The 17,827-nt window shown below is 36.3% G+C and overlaps 5 protein-coding genes across 5 annotated transcripts; 2 read left to right on the top strand and 3 right to left on the bottom strand.

Annotated features, from left to right (window-relative positions):
* Positions 1 to 1,816: 1,816 nt before the first annotated feature.
* Positions 1,817 to 4,313, bottom strand: LOC129940406 (adenosine kinase). The gene is made up of 3 exons (XM_056048727.1): positions 4,054 to 4,313; positions 2,684 to 3,338; positions 1,817 to 2,611 (listed from the first exon to the last, which is right to left on the bottom strand). The coding sequence occupies exons 1-3, from the start codon at positions 4,065 to 4,067 to the stop codon at positions 2,246 to 2,248; spliced, it is 1,035 nt and encodes a 344-aa protein (XP_055904702.1). The 5' UTR covers positions 4,068 to 4,313; the 3' UTR covers positions 1,817 to 2,245.
* A 3,761-nt stretch (positions 4,314 to 8,074) lies between these two features.
* LOC129940407 (40S ribosomal protein S12) lies at positions 8,075 to 8,945 on the top strand. Its single transcript, XM_056048728.1, has 3 exons — positions 8,075 to 8,234; positions 8,378 to 8,512; positions 8,578 to 8,945. Exons 1-3 carry the CDS (start codon positions 8,218 to 8,220, stop codon positions 8,843 to 8,845), a joined length of 420 nt encoding a protein of 139 aa, XP_055904703.1. The 5' UTR covers positions 8,075 to 8,217; the 3' UTR covers positions 8,846 to 8,945.
* LOC129940404 (zinc finger MYND domain-containing protein 10 homolog) lies at positions 8,665 to 11,054 on the bottom strand. The gene is made up of 5 exons (XM_056048725.1): positions 10,560 to 11,054; positions 10,241 to 10,506; positions 10,041 to 10,192; positions 9,153 to 9,571; positions 8,665 to 9,089 (listed from the first exon to the last, which is right to left on the bottom strand). The coding sequence occupies exons 1-5, from the start codon at positions 11,006 to 11,008 to the stop codon at positions 9,020 to 9,022; spliced, it is 1,356 nt and encodes a 451-aa protein (XP_055904700.1). The 5' UTR covers positions 11,009 to 11,054; the 3' UTR covers positions 8,665 to 9,019.
* Positions 11,055 to 11,104: 50 nt separating this feature from the next.
* Positions 11,105 to 11,859, bottom strand: LOC129940409 (probable prefoldin subunit 6). Its single transcript, XM_056048730.1, has 2 exons — positions 11,653 to 11,859; positions 11,105 to 11,576 (listed from the first exon to the last, which is right to left on the bottom strand). The coding sequence occupies exons 1-2, from the start codon at positions 11,723 to 11,725 to the stop codon at positions 11,272 to 11,274; spliced, it is 378 nt and encodes a 125-aa protein (XP_055904705.1). The 5' UTR covers positions 11,726 to 11,859; the 3' UTR covers positions 11,105 to 11,271.
* Positions 11,860 to 14,192: 2,333 nt separating this feature from the next.
* On the top strand, positions 14,193 to 16,464 carry LOC129940401 (GATOR complex protein NPRL3). The gene is made up of 3 exons (XM_056048721.1): positions 14,193 to 15,737; positions 15,800 to 15,955; positions 16,010 to 16,464. Exons 1-3 carry the CDS (start codon positions 14,326 to 14,328, stop codon positions 16,350 to 16,352), a joined length of 1,911 nt encoding a protein of 636 aa, XP_055904696.1. The 5' UTR covers positions 14,193 to 14,325; the 3' UTR covers positions 16,353 to 16,464.
* Positions 16,465 to 17,827: the final 1,363 nt, after the last annotated feature.

Below are 17,827 nucleotides of genomic sequence, written 5' to 3'. Positions count from 1 at the left end.
TTCACTTTTGTCTTTGCAGCCTTCGGCTCTATGTTTATGTACCTGTGAATTTCGTTTCACCTGTTCATAAGACTTTCGAACTTCATTCCTGCTTTTGAACCTTTCAACATCTTCAACCACACGCTTCTCGTGCCCTCTCTTTTTCCTTCCGAAAAGTCGGTATTCCTCTCGCCTCTTCTGCTCATTGAGCTCATGAGCAACTTTTATGCAGCGCCGCTTTGCGTGCCTGTTGTTCGGCTGCATTTGCCTGTCGACATTCCTCATTAAACCAGGGGTTCCTTGTTGGTGGTTTCTTGAAACCCAGCACATCAGAGGTGAATGTTGCTACTGGTTTTCGATACATTGTGTTGGCGGCAGAGAACTTGGAGAGAGGTTACTTGTAACTCGGTCGAAAAAAGATTTGGCGATCTCTGGCGATTGTAGCCGTTCGACATTGTACCTTCTCCCAGCAACGCGTACTGGCTACCATGATGTTTCGCCCAGCAGCAAAATCTATGGGTCTAAATCCGTTGTCGGAAGTGTTGTGGTGCAGGCTGTTTTTTCCGATTATTCCACCAAAGATGTTTTCCTTCCCTAACCTGGCATTAAAATCGCCCAGGACAACTTTAATATCGAAGCTAGGACACTGCTCCGTGGCACGATGGTTTGTGCGTTGGACTGTCATGCCAGAGGTCTTGGGTTTGATCCCTGCCTGTGCCATCTAAAGTCTTTTCACGGGTACTGCCTCTTGCGAGGAATTGACAAATTCTCCAAGAGTAACTCTTGTCATGAAAAAGTGCTTTCTCAAATTAGCCGTTCGGATTCGGCATATAAACTGTAGGTCCCCTCCATTCTTGACAACATTACTCGCACACAGGAATGGTTGAGAGTTGTAAGTCACTAGGCCCTAGTTCTCAACGGACTGTTGCGCCACCCAATTTATTTATTTTTTTAGGACACTGCTCATATGGGTTGTCTAAGAGCTCGAAGAACATATCTTTGGTGTTGTCTTCTTTCTCTTCTGTGGGGGCGTGCGCGCATATCAGGCTAATGTTGCCGAATTTAGCCTTGATGCGTATGGTCATGAGGCGCTCATTGATGCACCTATAGCTCAAGACTTCTTCTCTAAGTCTGGCTCTAAGGACAAATCCAAATAAGCGCTGTTTGTTTTCGTGGTAGCAGTCACCATAGTAAATTCGCAGTTTTTCATTCTCTTTTTGCCCGGCCCATCCCATCGCATCTTCTGGATGGCGGTGATGTCTGCTTTATAGCAGTCTAGGGCCCTCGCTAGTTCTTCGGCCGCCCTTGGTCTGTAAAGGGACCTAACATTCCACGTGCATATCCGAAGTGCGTTGTCTTTAATTCGTTTGCGTAGGTTGTCAACAGTAAATCCGTCCGTATCCGAGGCTTCTTGGTGCTTCGCAACTATGAGGTTTTTAAGTGGCCAGGAAGTCACCCCGACGGCACAACCCCCAAACTGGAGGGCCAGATCCTTAGTATAACTCCAAGGACAGAGAGCCGGCTAAAACCGCTCCTTATAGGCCTGGGCTCCGAATAAGTCGTAGAAGCCCTATAAGGTGTTCACTAAGTTGTTCAACCTTACTGGAACTGTAGAAGCCACCAATGAAGAAGAGGTGCCTTGGTGGAAAAACCTTTCCCTCCTCTCGTTTGCTGCCTCATGTTCACCACGGGGAGGCTTTTTAAATGTTTTGCACTCCTGATAAATCATTTCACCGTCGCCCAACTACACTTAACGCCAGTAATTTCAGCTGATTTGTTACATTTCATCATAATAAAATATAAATTAAAAATTCTTAAAAAATAAAAAACAATTAAATATTTCCAAACCCATTTTTTTTGTGTTAATTTTTAAAAGTTTTAGTTTTTCAATGTTTTTTTTTTAAGACTATGTTACATCATTTTTTATTTGAATACATTTCAAAACGATTTAAATATGATTCCAAGTGGTGAGATTTTAAACATACAATTTTGGATACATGATTTTTCAAAAGAAAAAAAATATTACAAGGCTGAACTATTTATAAAACTTTAAGATTTTTGTTTTCTATAGATTCATTAACAAAATTATGTGCATATTTTGCACATCGTTTTGCTTTGTTTTTGTATGAAACAATAAGAGGTTAACTATTTACGTGGTGTTTTTTTAAATTTTAATTCAAGAGACTTGGTTTTAATTGGATTTATCTGCGACTATAAAACTTAACAACAATTAATAGAAATTCCTATTTACTTATTTAGTTAACGTCTATTCCTTAAAATCAGGGTTTCCTTCAAACGTGCAACCACTCCGTTGAATAATTTGCCTTGCAGCCCAATTACCACAACGAATACACACGCCCAGGGGTTTCTTTTGTACGTATTGCGACAGGAATCCACCGACGAAAGCATCACCAGCCCCATTAGTGTCCACGACTTCTTCGCGTTTCAGCTTCTCCACGGGGAACTCTTCGATGCTGTTCTCTTGGATGAGAAGCACTGGATTTTTACCTTGAGTAATGATGACTATACGTGGACGGTTTGGATTCTCCTTGGGTAGATTGACCATTTTCTTGCCAATCTCTTTCATATCTCTTTCATCCCAACTTTGTTGTTGAGCAAAGCATTCTGCTTCCTAAAAATGAAAAAAAATAATAAACTTAATTAAAATGTTCCCAGACATTTCTTCACTTTGCAAAGAACTTACAGCTTCGTTTCCAAAGAGAATATCAACAAAAGGAAGAGCAGCCATCATGGGTTCCTTGTAGAACTCCGACAAAAATGGAGCACTCAAGTTCATCATAAACATTCGATTGTGCTTATGGGCGTGATGTGCCACTTCCATGATGCTCGGTGGGCTGACTGTCAAGAAGAACCCAGAAATATAGTAATACTCGGCATTTTCGATTAGTTTCTTGTTATCGGGCAATGACAAGTGATCCTTGGTAAATAGATTGGCCGCCGCAAGATTTGCACACAAGGAGCGATGTGTCCCGGTGATAAGAACGGCACACGTTCCGGTTTGCGCTTCTTGGGTATATTGATATTGCACATTCACTCCGTCCGAACGTGCTTTTGTTTCTAGGATTTTTGAGAATTTATCATCTCCCACACAACCGAAGAAAACCGCAACGTTAGGCTTTTGCAGAATCCATTGGGCTACTCGTAGGGAGTTTTGAACGGAGCCACCAGCAATGTATTCAGCATTGAATCGTTCCACCAGCTCCTCATACAAGGGTTTGTGTTTTTCTTCGGCCAAAATGGCATTGTCCGGCTTGAGATCGTATTTTTGTAAGAACTTTTCATCAGTAACTGCCGATATGTCTAGCAGGGGATTACCGCAGCCCAAAAGCAAACTTTCTCTGAAAAGCAATTTAAGGACAAAATAAAATAATTAGATTGCTTTTATTCCGAGGGATTCATTTATAAAACTCATTAAGAAACAAATTAAAACTATGCAAAGGAATTCAGTTTCATAAAAAGCAAACGAAAGTAATTTCAAACCGCTCATTAGATTGCATCCACGTAAAACACAAAAGGCACTTGAAGTTTAGTACGTACGTAAATAGCTTAATATGCAAACGATGACAAATGAATGTGCCCAGGCCCACGCTTTGGCGGAACACAAAACACAATAAATCAACCAAAAAGAGAAAAACTCATACTACTTTTAAATGAGGTAATCAAGCAATGCCTTAGACAGAAAGTCTGTGATGTCTTTGATGGGTAGCTTCCTAAAACTTAAGCTAGTTTATTGTTATTTTAAGTCTTAGATTTAAGTTTTCCTCGAACGTCAATAGTCTTTGAATTAGCATATGAATTGTATGAAGATTTTTAAATAACTTTCCCGACAATCGGATTTTTACGACTCATGATAACAAGGGGCAAAAGTCATAGCTCATAGCGTTCGAAACGCTAACAATCTATACAGATAATAATTAGTTTTGTTCTGAGACAGCTATTGTTTGTTGTTATATATTTGATGAACTATCTGTTATCTCATGAACTTCACAGTTTTTATTAAATAAGCTAATGACAAAAAACATTTTAGACAATATTCTTTTTTTTTTTTGTTACCTTAAATATTCCATTATGTAAATTCTTTAGAATGCACCTTTTTTATTTTGGAAACACGAATGATTTGTAAATTGTTTAGTTGTTCCTAAAAGTACGTTGTTTGCGTTTGCAGTTTTACAAAATACGAATATTAAGAAAGAAGTTTTCAGAGTGGAAAATTATATTTTTAACAAAATAAAACAATTTATCGCATCTCTTCTCGTTCTCCGTGGAGCATGCCGTCTTATAATCTACGTAAGGCGGGATGACAGCTGTGCAAAACTACAAGATGACACATGACACTTCGGTTTCTACTAGAAATTTAACGATCGATGAGTTATAGAAGGCGGAAATGAATTGTTCGGCTAAAAATTTAGGGTGTGTGTTAAGTAAATTATGTTTTTTTTTATTTTTACCCTTGTGTCGGTTTGTTCTGCATTGGATGTAGTGGAGCCTTAAGTACATACATTGTCCATATTTTTGGTTAATTGAATTGTGTGTGGGAAAATAATAGTTTTTGAAACAATAATTCAATTGGATCAATAGATGTGAATGACTTAAGGTAGATTTACATGTATTTACACTTTAAAGTCTGCAGACAAACAGGATGCAAAATACTAAAATCACACTGTCTGGATAAAGAGAGAAGATTAAAAATGCAGAATATAAGAAATCGGATAAAGATTTATTATAGCATCTTCATCTACATCAGAGCTGCCACATCGTTTCCACAGTTAAAAAAGCTTTACATTTCTTCTTTGACTTTTGTTTGCGTTTTTTTACACCTTTATCAAGAATTTTAATTAATTTTTTTTTATTATAAAGTTCATGCAACAAATTGCAATATTTTTCTTCTTAGTAAGATACTATTCTGAATTTAAATGCGTTTTTATAATACATAAACAGTCTTATTTAAAAACGCTGTATAGAGCCTACATAAAGTTATAATATATGCCTTTAAACGCAAAAACGCAAAAATGCTATTTATAAAACTTATACAAGGTTGCATAGTCCCATAATAAGCTAAACGCTTTTGAATAGAGCCTACATAAGAAAATTATTGTTATTATTATTTCGCAAATGTCATTTTGATTTCTCTCCTCTCTTTTTGAAATTAAAATAAAAACAATAATGCCTCTCCAGTTTAGCTCGTGAGCCGAAGAAACAAAGAATTTAAAAAAAATATATAGATTTTCGAAAGACAATATCATAAAAATAATTGGAATTATTTTGTTATTTTTTAGTTGTTATGACAACTATTTTAATACTTTTTTTGATATAAGCATTGTATAACTAAAATTTATAGCAGAATTTTTTATGAATAGGAATTTTCGCAACGTTACATAGAGCCTACATAAACCCTTATTCACTGTATAACTATTCATCTGTTTAGCGAATTCTATTAAATAAGACTGAAAGAATTCAAAGCACTTTTTAACTCCCATTATAGCCACCTTTTTTCTTTTAAATCAATGGGTTTTGGTTGTCCGAAATATTTTTCAATATTTTTTGGTAACTTTGGTTTGGTAACTTGAAATTTACACATTGTTCAGGAGAATTGGGTTTTCTAAGCACATAAGATAATTTATAAACACATATAGGAATTCTCTTATTTATATGTTTCTGTCCAAATTATTATCATTTTTATACTGTGTCTGTTTTTTGATTAGTTTTTATTTGCTTAAATGGATAATTTATTTTCATTCGAATGAGGGTTCAGCCAATCGAAAATGATTAGAGCATTTTTATGAACTGCCTTGCTTTCGATTAAAGCCGTGCATTGCTTTTTGATTTTAGTAATTTAAGATTTTGATTATGCAAAGTTATTTATCGTACCTCATCACGACCCCAGTATCTGATGGAAGTCATAACTTGCAAACCGTCAAGAATATTTCCATTTAGGTCATCTTCAACAACTGCAATAAGTTTCTTCACATTTTCCTTGGAAAACCTAAATTTCTTCCTGAAATTCTCCTGCGCTTAACACTTGCGTTGAATCATGCCTGGTTTGGTGTATTTTTATTTTCTTGTTGGTTGATGACCAAATCAAACATATATTAAAACCAAAATTAGATAAGCAAGATTCACATATTTTTTGTATTTCAGAATTTGACATATTTGGATCTTATTCCTTCGCTAACATACCTTCTTTGGTGGTTTAACTAAGTAAACGTCACTTAGTAGGAATTTTGTTTTATTCATAACATTTTAAAGTTAGTCAATGGAATAAGACCCTGCCTTTCGTTATTTCACTATTATTAATTTGTCTGTTACAGTTTATTTTAGCCTTTTGGTAGGTTTTTTTATTTATTTCCTTACATTTTCGTTAAGGTTTGCGGTAAAATTAATTTATATGTGTATATGATATATTTTTATTTATAGAAAATATTCTCTGCCACTTCCAGGTGTTACATTATCTGCCTCAAAGTTGCAAATCAAAATAAATAAATTGGGTGGCGCAACAGTCCGTTGAGTACAAGGGCCTAGTGATTTACAACTTTCAACCATTCGATTGTGTGTGAGTGATGTTGTCAGTGAGGGGATCTACAGATTTAAGCCTAATCCGAACGGCTTATTTGAAAAAAAAAAACACTTTTCATGACAAAAATTACTCTTGGAGGATTCCTTGCAAGAGTCAGTACCCGTGAAAAAAACGTTAGATGGTATAGGCAAGGATTGAAACCAAGACCTCTGGCATGAGAGTCCTACCAGATACCACAAAGTTGCAACTGTTTCCACATATTTGAGTAAAGAAGTAGCTGAGTTACGATGAACACTGATAACTTCACATTTATTTTGGTTTTTTATTTTGCAATAAGCCAAATTGTCATTTAAAAACTAAAAAGTATGGAATTAATAAATGAAGTTTTATTTTCATTTGTCAACAAAAGGATTCTATTTGTTTGTGAAAAAAAATGTTAACAATAATATTTTGCATAAGATGAAAAAATATTGGCATACTCATTATGGAAAGTTAGTCGAATCATATTCCCATACAAAATCCAGCTTACATTTTTGTTTCCTAATTAGCTATACTCCTTCGTTTGTAGATTTGGTGGAAAAAATAGTAATTAATTATAAAACGCCATATATTTTTAAAGAATCTTAGGACAACTATTATCAGTTAAGGTTTGACAAATTAAACAAAATAGAAAAGACAAGTTCAAAAAGTATTTCCATATTTTCGATGAACCTACCAAATATAAATTGCTAGTAGCCATTTTTGCTTTGATGTCATCTATTCCTCAAAACTACTAGTCTGTCTGTAGGCTCGGCGAAAATATGAAGAAACTTTGAAACTTGATTTTTGTACTCTTCTCGACCCCGGAAAATGACCGAGGAAGATTTAGTCTGAAATTTCTTTTTTTATTCTTCAATAATTTTGTGAAATATTATAAACATTTCGTTATCTTCTGTATTCAAGTTTTTGATATCCAGTCGACCAAAAGCATTACATTAATCATATTTCACAAAATTGGTGTACAAATAAAAACCAAGCTAATAAAATATGACTTTTAAATACAATTCCTTCAAGAGAGAACATTAAACAGTCCAGAGAGATGGACCTGGAATAAATAACAGATGAGCTTAATTGTTTGTAGCACAAATTAGTTTCTATATAAGATTTCAATCGACTTTTGTCTGTGTCTTTTAAAGTGAAAATACTAAAAAATATAGAAAAATAAGCTAGAAGCGTATAACTTAAAAAAAAAAAATCATTCTTTGAGTTGCAAATGCTTACAAGCAAGTATATGAATTATGTAATTGAGTCGTACAACTCAAGAAGAATATGGAGATACAAGCAAAGCAAACTAGTGAAAAATAAAAATTAAACAAAAAATATCTATATATAAGCAGCGTAAAGAGCAATCAAATTCTGATTGCCATATGTGTGTGAATTATTGTCGGTGCAAAGTGAGCATCCACCTTAAAATCACTGGACATTTCCATTTTCATTCTGAACGCACTCATTTTAACGAATGATTTGTATTTTCTGAAATTTCTTTTGGCAGCACCTTTAATGGCCGAGCCGCCTCTTCTCTTTCTTTCCGGTTGTCAAAAAGGTACGGGTAGAATGAATTTTCTTAAACCTTAAAAAATAATTCTAAATTTTCAAATGCATCCTTAGTTTTAATTTTCCAAATCGTTTCTTTTTCAGTTATAAGACGACATAAATAGCTAAAAATGGCCGACGTTGATGTGTAAGTTTAATAAATATAGTGTTGAAAATTGTCGAAGTAAACATAACCCACTTCGGTGCGATATTTTTTGTTTCAAAGACGTGATTGTTTGTCTTAAATATAAATCCAACTAACTCTTGTGAACTGTTTTTGTATTCTTGCAGAGATGTTCCCTCAGCTGCCCCAGTTATTGGAGGTGCCATGGATATCAACACTGCCTTGCAAGAGGTTTTGAAGAAATCCTTGATTGCCGACGGTTTGGTTCATGGAATCCACCAAGCCTGCAAATCTCTTGACAAGTAAGTCTAAAATCAGTGCATTTCTCGTGTGAAACTGTTGTAATAATGTGAATTTTCTTTTACAGACGTCAGGCTGTCCTTGCTATCTTGGCTGAATCTTTCGAAGAGCCCCTTTACAAGAAACTCATCACAGCCCTCTGTCATGAACATCAAATTCCATTGATCCGCGTCGATTCACACAAGAAACTCGGCGAATGGTCTGGACTTTGCAAAATCGACAAAGAAGGCAAACCACGTAAGGTTTGTGGCTGCTCTGTCGTCGTCATCAAGGATTTCGGTGAGGAAACACCCGCCCTCGATGTTGTCAAAGAGCACCTCAGGCAAAACAGTTAAACTGCTGCTGTTTACATGAGTTTTCGATTCAATCAAAGACGACATTCTACTTGAGGTTAAGCATTTTTTTAAATAAAAAGAACTTAGAAAACTAAAACAATTATGTGAGAATTTGTGATATTTAAAGTGTTTTCTGTGAGCTCTTTGCTGTGACATCTTCATGTGTCCTTTGGTTTATTTTGATGTTGTTTCTAAAGTGATGCATTGCTTCTTGTGATTTGGCCAGTCGTCCAATTGGCATTGTCTGCAAAGAATGTATAAATCAGTGTGTGTAATCAGGGATTAAAAAGAATCATCTCCATCTTACCTTGAGCAGTAATATATGGTTTTGCATTTCGAGCACTTCTTCTCAGCAACCTTTTTGCATACACCGCAATTCGTCTGATCCTTCTTTTCAACCGCAAGTGGGCTTTCTTTGGCTTCCATGTCAGCCAATAGGTCAGTGTTGTAAGCGGAATTCAATCGTGCAGCCAGCGAACAGATCTTTTCTTTTGAGTTAGTCAAAAAAGTCTCCGATTGATTTTGGGCTATTGCAAGGTAACCACCATTCAACTTGGCTTCTTTGATGAGGTTTTCCTTTATCTCGGGCAGTTCTTCTAAGATTAAATTGGACTTTTTCTTTGAGAACTGTGTATCGCCTCCCATTGAAAGTGTGCATAGGAAATGTTTCAATTCGATGAGTGGTGGTAGCTGGTCCAGTAGGGTGTCATGGAGGAGTCCTTGGCACTAAAAATAAACGTATTTACGAGCTACTCAACTTTATCAATGCAATGTTGGGTTCTTTTTCACATAGGTCCAACTAAAGGGAACTTATAGGGTCAAATAAAATGTGGTATGTTGGGGAGCAAAGCTTTTCCCAATTTGAAGAAATCTTCAATATCTTAAAATGCGTTTTCACAGGCCCCCGTGAGGGAAAAGTCGTACTATAAATGTAAAAAAATAAAATTGGTGCTTAATTAAATAAAAATATGTTCCTAATTCAAAATCTAGTTCTTTTAAGTATTCGTAGTACGAGTCTTTTCCAAAGGTCCTGTTATAAGGTCCAAATTCATTCACGGAAAGTGTCTCATCCGTTTTGGTAGAACACGAATGTTGGGTTACGACGAGTGCAATTAAACTAAGCTCATAATATTACCCTTGGGTTAGGCTTTCGAATATTATTCAGAGGTTAAGCTTAATCAACTTCAATACTTACTTGCCCTAATCTCTTTTGCCTGGGTTCATTCATTTCATATAACTCCATCAAAGAAGGACTAAATAAGATTTGTCTCAAGCAAAACCAAGTCTGAGCTTCATGTTTCACAACTTTTCTCAAGTCCTCTCCAATTACCGTTGTCCATTTTTCCTCTGAAAAACTTTATTACATTTTTTGTATTTGTTATTTTTGAAACTTACCGATAAATTTTTGTATTCCTTTTGAAGTTTTTCGATACCAAGGACAAAAAATAAGTAAATCGGCAAGTAACCAAGGAATGTCGTGTGTGGTTACCATGCGGCGTTTAGCACTACACGGTAGGACTTCAAAATTATCTGCTAGATAGTTCAAAATTGATATGCATCTGAAACCAATTTTGAATATCATATCCCTCTTTTGACGGTCCATTTCTGTGAGAACGGATTCGTCTACATCGACATCAGATTCTTTTTCATGATAACCCATGCTATTAAGAAGGATTTTGAATATTCACACAGTTTTAAGCTTATTAAAACTCACTTAACTAATCCAATAATTTGAGCAATAGCCTGGGCGCAGTAATCAACCAAATCCACAGATGCTTCCTTCAATGATTCACAACCATTTTCATGGAACAAAGCTATCTCCAGAAGTGAAATCACTGAGCCCTCATGAAAAAAGACCGTGTAGATTAGAAAAGTTGCTTCTGGATTCGGATCAATGTCCAAGAGATGAGGAAGAACTTTTGTCTTCCACAAGAGAACGCAATAAGCTTCATGAATCAATGTTTTTAGCTTGTCATGCATGACCAGATACTCCTTCACGGATTCTTCGCGATGGGTCGCGAGTTCTAGAATAGCTTGTTGGCTAAGTTTTATTATCATTTCATGGCTGTCTATCCATTTACTACTGCCCACTTCGTGCAGCTGATAAGGACGAATGCTTTCAATAAAATAAACCAATTCTTCGGGAAATACAACGTCCGACATTGTGGAAGGAAAACTAAAATACTACCGATATATGATTGAGTTTTGAAAGAAATCTAAATGATAGTTAGTTTCCATGGAAATAAACAAGGCAGGTGATTTCTTTTTTGTTTTTAAGAACGTTTATTGAGTGTTTCTTTTTGTTATCAACATTCAACCTTTCTTAACAATAAATTATGATGTGTGATATCGTGAAAAAGTAGGGAGACGAAATAAGCACTTGGGTAAAATAATGCGCCATCAGACAGAACATTTAAATTGAGAATTTATTTCATTGCAACAGCGACCTGGTATTGTTGCTGGAGTTTTTGCACATTCTCACGGTGTTTTCCGATGTCCTTTTCCATGGTCTCGAGGGTTTTGTTCGATGATTTGAGTTCCTTGGAAATATATTCAATACGTTTGCCAACATTTTGACGGGATTCTTCGAGATCTTGTTTCACAAGAACCGGGCCGTACAGTTTGTACACCTTGTTGTCGGGTCCAAGTAAATTAAGTTCATCGAGTACCCATTTGTTTTCATTCAGTTGACCTTCGAGAATTGTTCGTTGTTTGGCTAATTTCATGAAGGCTGATGAGTAAAAAAGGAAAAAAAACATTCGTCATTTCATCAGGTCTATAGCAAGGCGTGGATTGATTAAGCTTACTTTTTTGGCTCGTTTGGTAGGATTCCAATTCGGCTTGTAATTTCTTGAGCAAAGCAGCACTACCCTTTTCCATTTTAGTTGTGTTTTAAGACGTCTTCAATTAATTTAATGGTAAAATCAGAACAGATGCCGAGACCAAAATTCTCGCAAAATTCAGAAGTAGAAACGAAACCAAATACCAATTTATTACTGCTTTGGGAGACCGCACGGATGAAATGTCAAAAATGACAAATCTCAGTTTTTCTATATGGCCTTGTTCATAGTTCGCCCCTTTCACACGCAGAAACTGATGATCCAATAACTTTTTTAAACATGTGCAATAGAAAAAGCAACTTGACCAAACTTTTGGTTTTCAACGTTGATCGTCCTATATAGTGACACTTTTGTTGCTCGAAAGAGGGCTTTGCTACTCAACTGATGTCTTAGCCTAAAAAAACAGTGCTTAGCATGAGTAATTATTCATTTTATCTCTGCGCTAGCGTTATTTTCTGTACTTATAGCGGAGCCGGGGCGACTTTTCATTACCGCAGCACGAATTTCCTTCTGATTTTTTTTGTACAGTTAGGTAGGGGTCTCAATTGAACATGTTTTAAATATTAACCCTACTTTATTTGTATTGCATGTTTTTGAGCCTAAAACAAGTTTTTTTTAATTGATATCACGGCGTACTAATTGCTAGGTATGTCGGGGGGGCATGCTGCCCCCTGCAACCCCCCTGCTTGGGGTCACTATAGGATTTGGGGTGGGTGCGAGTTTGGGTATATGCAAAGTACTTTTTCATTTGAGCACTAAAATAAAAGAAATTACCAAGAAAAAAAACAAGTATGGCAGCACTGAACAACAAACAGGAAAGAAATGTCAAAATCAACCATTTTTGTGTGTTTTGTATATAAAAAGTGAACTTTAAAAATTAATTAAAAATAGAAATAAATGTTTCCTCGCTCTAAAATTGCTATGGTTATTATTTATTTGCACATATCTATCGAATAAAAAAAACCGCGAGTCGAAATTTTCGCTGCGGTAATGGAAAGTTGAGCCGCGGAGCCCATGTAGACAAAGCTCTTAATTACCTCAAAGTTACATCCTTCGACGGTGATGTTGTGACTTAGACGCTTAGACCATTTTTGCTGCCCCTATCAATTGTGGAGAAATGTTAAGAGATTGGATTGGTTACACATATTGTAAGGCCTGTGCATCATCGTTTTGCTCGTACCACTGGAAATATCGCTGCTATAAGTGAAAGTGTTGCCGAAGAATTGTCGATTTCTCGTCGTTTGGAGACTCAGAGAGTGTCTTACGGCACATTATGGCGTATTTTGCATTTGGATCTACACCTACATCAATATAAAGTCCAGCTCAGAGTCATAGATACGTCGAATGGCTTGAACAATAGGCGGTAGACGCTGATTTTTCAAACAAAATTTTCTTTAGCAACGAAGCACATTTCACACTTCGTGGGTATTATAACAAACAAAAGTGACGTATTTGGGAATCTGAGAATCCTCAAGCAATTGAAGAGACACCATTACATCCACAAAAAGTCACTGTTTGGTGCCCTCTTTGGTCCGGCAGAGATGGAATTGAACCTTACTTTTTCGAAAACGAAAACAAACGATTGTCACCGTCATTTTGGAGCGTTATGGTTATATGATAACCGACTGTTTTTTGCTTGCTATTGAAGAATACGACTTGGAGAAAATATGTTTTCAACAAGACGGTTCCGCATGCCACACAACTCAAACGAAAATAGCTTTACTGCAAGAGACATCTTCGGGCCGCGTTATTTTTCGTTGTGGCGATATCAACTATCGACCGTATTTATGCAGATAAACCTTTAACTCTTGCGCACTTAAAAACAATATTCGTCAAGTTATGGCTGAGAGACAGCCCAATATGTGTCAAAAAGTGTTCAAATATTGCCTCAAAAGAATCAATGCTTCCAACAATTCGCTTGGTGGTCATGGTTTCCACATAATGTCAACGTTCAAACTTTATAATAAATACTTTATTTACGTTTACTTTTGTAACCGCAAAATGGATAACCCTGTATATTCAGGGACATTTCCCAAAGGGTTACTCAACTTAAAAGCTGGCTAAACTTAATAAACCATTTTTATCTCATAAATTAGATGTGGAAAGTGGAATAGTAAGACTCGATAAACTTCACTTATGATTTAAGTAGTATTTATTAGTTAATTCTAATCCAAAAAATGTATCATTTTCAAATTATAACCCCAATAAAAGATGTATGGAATAACTGAAACTAAAAATTAGTAGAAACAGTCTAAAAGCATCGAAGAGTTATTGATAAAAATAGAAGTGAATGCTCCCTCACCTGAAAAATGTGATAAATTATATTAATTTAGACCTACCTAGCTAATAAAACAATCAACGTGTCAATATTCGGGCATATCTAAAATAAAGTTGAACCGAAATTCCCACTCTGAGCGTTCACACATCTGCTCTTTCGTGGGACACGACTAAAAAACATTCCCGAGTTTCCTTCATAAAACTGTCAAATAAACGTCAGATTTTGACTTTTCTTCAAGTCACTTTCGCTTATCATCGAATTTATCAACACGAAAATGTTACCAAAATGTGTTATTTGTAAAATTTTATTTTATTTACATAATTTGTGTTTATGTTAAGAAATAATAATCGAAAATAAAAATCATGGAGGTCAATCCTCTGGCGGTAATCATCGTGAACTCCGATAGCAAAGGCGATCGCCTGCTCTTTCGATATCCTTATCGAATCGAATGCGACAGTGGAGTTGTAAACAAACATAAAAAACGCAATCCCTATGCCATAAACACCTCCGACGACATCCTCCAGAAAACTCCCCAACACACGTCCAACATAACTAAAGGTCATCTCACAGGATTTACCGATGAAGTGCTGTCCACGCTATTTGCCGTCAAATCCGAGCTGTGCAATCAAAAATTCGAACTGAAGGTAAACGATGTTCGCTTTGTAAGTCATCCTACTTTGATGCAGCGCAAGGAGTTCCGCAAGTCGTCGTCGACTGAACGACACTTGATCTTGATAAATATAGTTTTCGCACTCCATGCACAAGCATCATTTTCCATAGTCAAAAGCTACTATCAGCTTAGCAAGAAATTGGGTCTGGCATTGAAAATGGAAGAGCAACGTGTAGGTTATCTCTCCGAGGAGATAGGTCAAATGATTAAAACTCACGATGAGGTGGCGAATACAATCGAACTAGACAGTGCCGTGGCTGGCGATCGTGATTTGTCAGCCTTCGATATAATCCTTGAGAAATCTAGCCTCGCTCAGGCTATCAAGTCAGTGCATCAGGATCTTTGCACAACGGGGTTGCTAAATACAACTTTGAATCAGTCACTTACGTTGAGTTTTTGTCTGCCACAAAAGGCACACCAGAGCCACAAGAAAGGTTGCATTGTGGAGCCAGAGGCAATTGACAAGTGTTTGAAATCCTTAAAACCATATCATGGGATGCTTTTGCTTGTTGACTTTGCAGAGCTTCTCGATTGCGTGCCTCCCTCTGGAGCAAGTATGCTGTTGCAATTCTTCGAAGTCTATAACCCTTTGAAGAGCTTGCAAAACATGGCATCGGATGCAGACCTTCACATTGACCATGTGAATAAGTTGGTTGGCCATCTTGTCTATTGGGCGAAGGCCACTATCATCTATCCCCTGTGTGAAACCAATGTCTACGTTATCGCTCCAGATGCTCCTCTCCATACGAAGTCTCATTTGGTTGAGAAGTTTGCAGCACGCTTCTCAGGAATGTCCTTATTCGAGGTGATAAGTGATTTCTCGTTGCCCACATCTATTGGACATCTGACCACACCTCTCCAGCAAACAGCCCGTCAGAGGATACTCGCGCAGATGGTTCTTTGGATGTTGCAGCATCATCTTTTGATGCAACTTCATACATATGTTCAGTTCATGCCAAGCGACATGGATGACTGTGACAATCGTTCCATAGACTTCAACAACGACGTGGTCAGACGAGATGATGACACGGAACAGGATATTGATGAAGTCTTGGATGACGAGATTCCCCGAAGTAGTCTTGGTCAGGCCAGTGATGATGAATTGTGAGTTTTTAAACCAAAACTATGAGGAACCGAAGTTATTAACATTGATTTTTTTGTTTTAGAAATGATGGTTCCATGTTAAGTATGTCCAGTCAGCCTCTTCCAGTGCCGAATATAAGTGGGCGTTCCATAACAGAAGATAGATTCTCGGCTGCCGGATCGACAGTTTCAGATAACATCGCAGCGCAACCAAGCTCGAGTCATAAATCGAATTTTAGGTAAGAAATTATCACGAATCTTAATGAACAAAAGCTTAATGTTCTCTCCTACAGTATGACGGCATCAATGAGCACAGACAATTGTGATAGTATCGATTCCATTGAAGACGAAGAAAAAATCAAAGATCTGTTAAATGTTTTCCAACTACAAGACCGCATTGCGATTCAACGAATTCCAGCATCGACCAATGTTGACGATCTGTCGCTGATGGTGAAACTCTATCAGGCAGGCTATTTTAAGAGTGAACATCATCTGGAGGAGATAATGTACTTTGAAAATTTGAGGCGATGGCAATTGCTGCAGTTGCTCGATAAGTTCCGTGATGTTTTGGTTATTTATGAAACAGAGGATCCTGCAATTGCGTCTATGTATCAGAATATAACCAACTTTAACTGAATTTTTGTAAAATGTAGGATAAGTGATAATGTAAAGTATGTATGTATGTATAACTGTTTTTTCTTATTATTATTTATAATTCCAATAAACAAAAATTATTTTAGCAATACAAAAAAATAGGAAAAAAATATTATTTTGTTAGTTGCTGATGTTATTGTTCTAATTGGATTTGAAGCAACCACATTTTTCACTGGGAGGGGAACCGGGCTGAAAACATCCTTTAAGTCTTAAGAACATGATTCCATAGCATTTATTTTAAACCTGTTTTAGAATACTACACCCTAAACGACCATGCGCTGTTTTGCGGACATTTTGCATAACTTTGGTCACTGTTTTGTGGGCATTCTGCATAGCTTTGGTCACCGTTTGCAGCTATTTTAGCTCATAAATATCTTTCTATTCGTCAATAGCGGACAGGTTCAGACAACATAAAGGACTTCATTTGCAGTCAACTGCATTCCTTGAACGTATATTTTGACCAAGTGAACTAGTTAGTTTTTCAAGTGTTACAAACTTCAAACTCAGAACTTTACTTCTTTAACTTCTACCTTCAGTTTACCGTACAAAAACACTACCAACAACTACCAAAAACATTATTGTCGGCAAAACACGCCTCAGGCAAAAAACAAGACCATCCTAATTTGCACTTCGTATTGTAAAGAAATATTACTTATTTCTTTTCCAATTTAACAAGAAACCCTTTTACACAAAATATTAAATAAAATTGTGCCAAAAATAAATAAATCGTAGAGGAATAAAGTTTAACTTTGAGTTAATTAAAAAAAATCAAGTCATTCTGATATAAGTTGATTTGACTTGATAGTTAGTGAGATTTTTCTTGACTAACTTTCCAGTCAATTTTCCAATAAAGTTGCCTTAGTTGGAAGGCAATTTTTTTGCAACTGACCAATCAGATGCTAAAAACTTGCCTTACTTTCAAGTTCCTTATGTCGCCTCAACCTGGCCAGTCCTTGGCTTTGCTGACATACATTTTACGTTGAAATTTACCCCACAGTAAAAAATCTAATGTGGTTAAAAATAAGGAGGACACACTAAATAACTATGTTTTAAGACAACGAAGTCCGCCATCTTGTTGAAAACAGAAGTTTTTTAGACATTCTTCAGCATGTTTGCACATACAAATTGCGTCAAATTATGGTTTTGGCACACTTTTTTGCCCGAAAAGTTACTTTCTGGTCATAAAGTGGTGTTTGATGAATTACGTGTCAATCAAATCCGACAATTTTGTTTATTGATTCCACCAAAGGGACAAAATGAGTCTTGCCCGTTATTTAATTTTGTCTGATAAAAATCTGCCTTTTGGAACCTTGATTGTATCAACTAATAGGTAAAATAGTGAGGGATAACTTTTCAGAGTTACGTTTATCTGTCAAAATCGGCTTGAAAATAGCAGACTTATTGAATGTTGGAGCTTTTTAACATTCAAGGGACATTTTCCCTTAAAATGTACTTAC

The sequence above is a fragment of the Eupeodes corollae genome, chromosome 1, assembly GCF_945859685.1.
Source record: "Eupeodes corollae chromosome 1, idEupCoro1.1, whole genome shotgun sequence".
NCBI lineage: Eukaryota > Metazoa > Arthropoda > Insecta > Diptera > Syrphidae > Eupeodes > Eupeodes corollae.
Note: the sequence above shows the minus strand (reverse complement) of the source record. Positions and strands in the feature narration are given on the sequence as shown.

Bases quoted from the DNA above. Each gene is read 5' to 3' on its own strand.
- LOC129940406 (XM_056048727.1), bottom strand. The intron at 2,612-2,683 runs GTAAGTTCTTTG...TTTCATTTTTAG, and splicing joins TTCTCTTTGGAAACGAAGCT to GAAGCAGAATGCTTTGCTCA.
- LOC129940407 (XM_056048728.1), top strand. The intron at 8,513-8,577 runs GTAAGTCTAAAA...TTTCTTTTACAG, and splicing joins GCCTGCAAATCTCTTGACAA to ACGTCAGGCTGTCCTTGCTA.
- LOC129940404 (XM_056048725.1), bottom strand. From the start codon at position 11,008: ATGTCGGACGTTGTATTTCCCGAAGAATTGGTTTATTTTATTGAAAGC. The intron at 9,572-10,040 runs GTAAGTATTGAA...GTTTATTTTTAG, and splicing joins GGCAAAAGAGATTAGGGCAA to TGCCAAGGACTCCTCCATGA. The intron at 9,090-9,152 runs GTAAGATGGAGA...CATTCTTTGCAG, and splicing joins ACCATATATTACTGCTCAAG to ACAATGCCAATTGGACGACT.
- LOC129940409 (XM_056048730.1), bottom strand. From the start codon at position 11,725: ATGGAAAAGGGTAGTGCTGCTTTGCTCAAGAAATTACAAGCCGAATTG. The intron at 11,577-11,652 runs GTAAGCTTAATC...TTTACTCATCAG, and splicing joins CTACCAAACGAGCCAAAAAA to CCTTCATGAAATTAGCCAAA.
- LOC129940401 (XM_056048721.1), top strand. From the start codon at position 14,326: ATGGAGGTCAATCCTCTGGCGGTAATCATCGTGAACTCCGATAGCAAA. The intron at 15,738-15,799 runs GTGAGTTTTTAA...TTTTTGTTTTAG, and splicing joins CAGGCCAGTGATGATGAATT to AAATGATGGTTCCATGTTAA. The intron at 15,956-16,009 runs GTAAGAAATTAT...TCTCTCCTACAG, and splicing joins AGTCATAAATCGAATTTTAG to TATGACGGCATCAATGAGCA.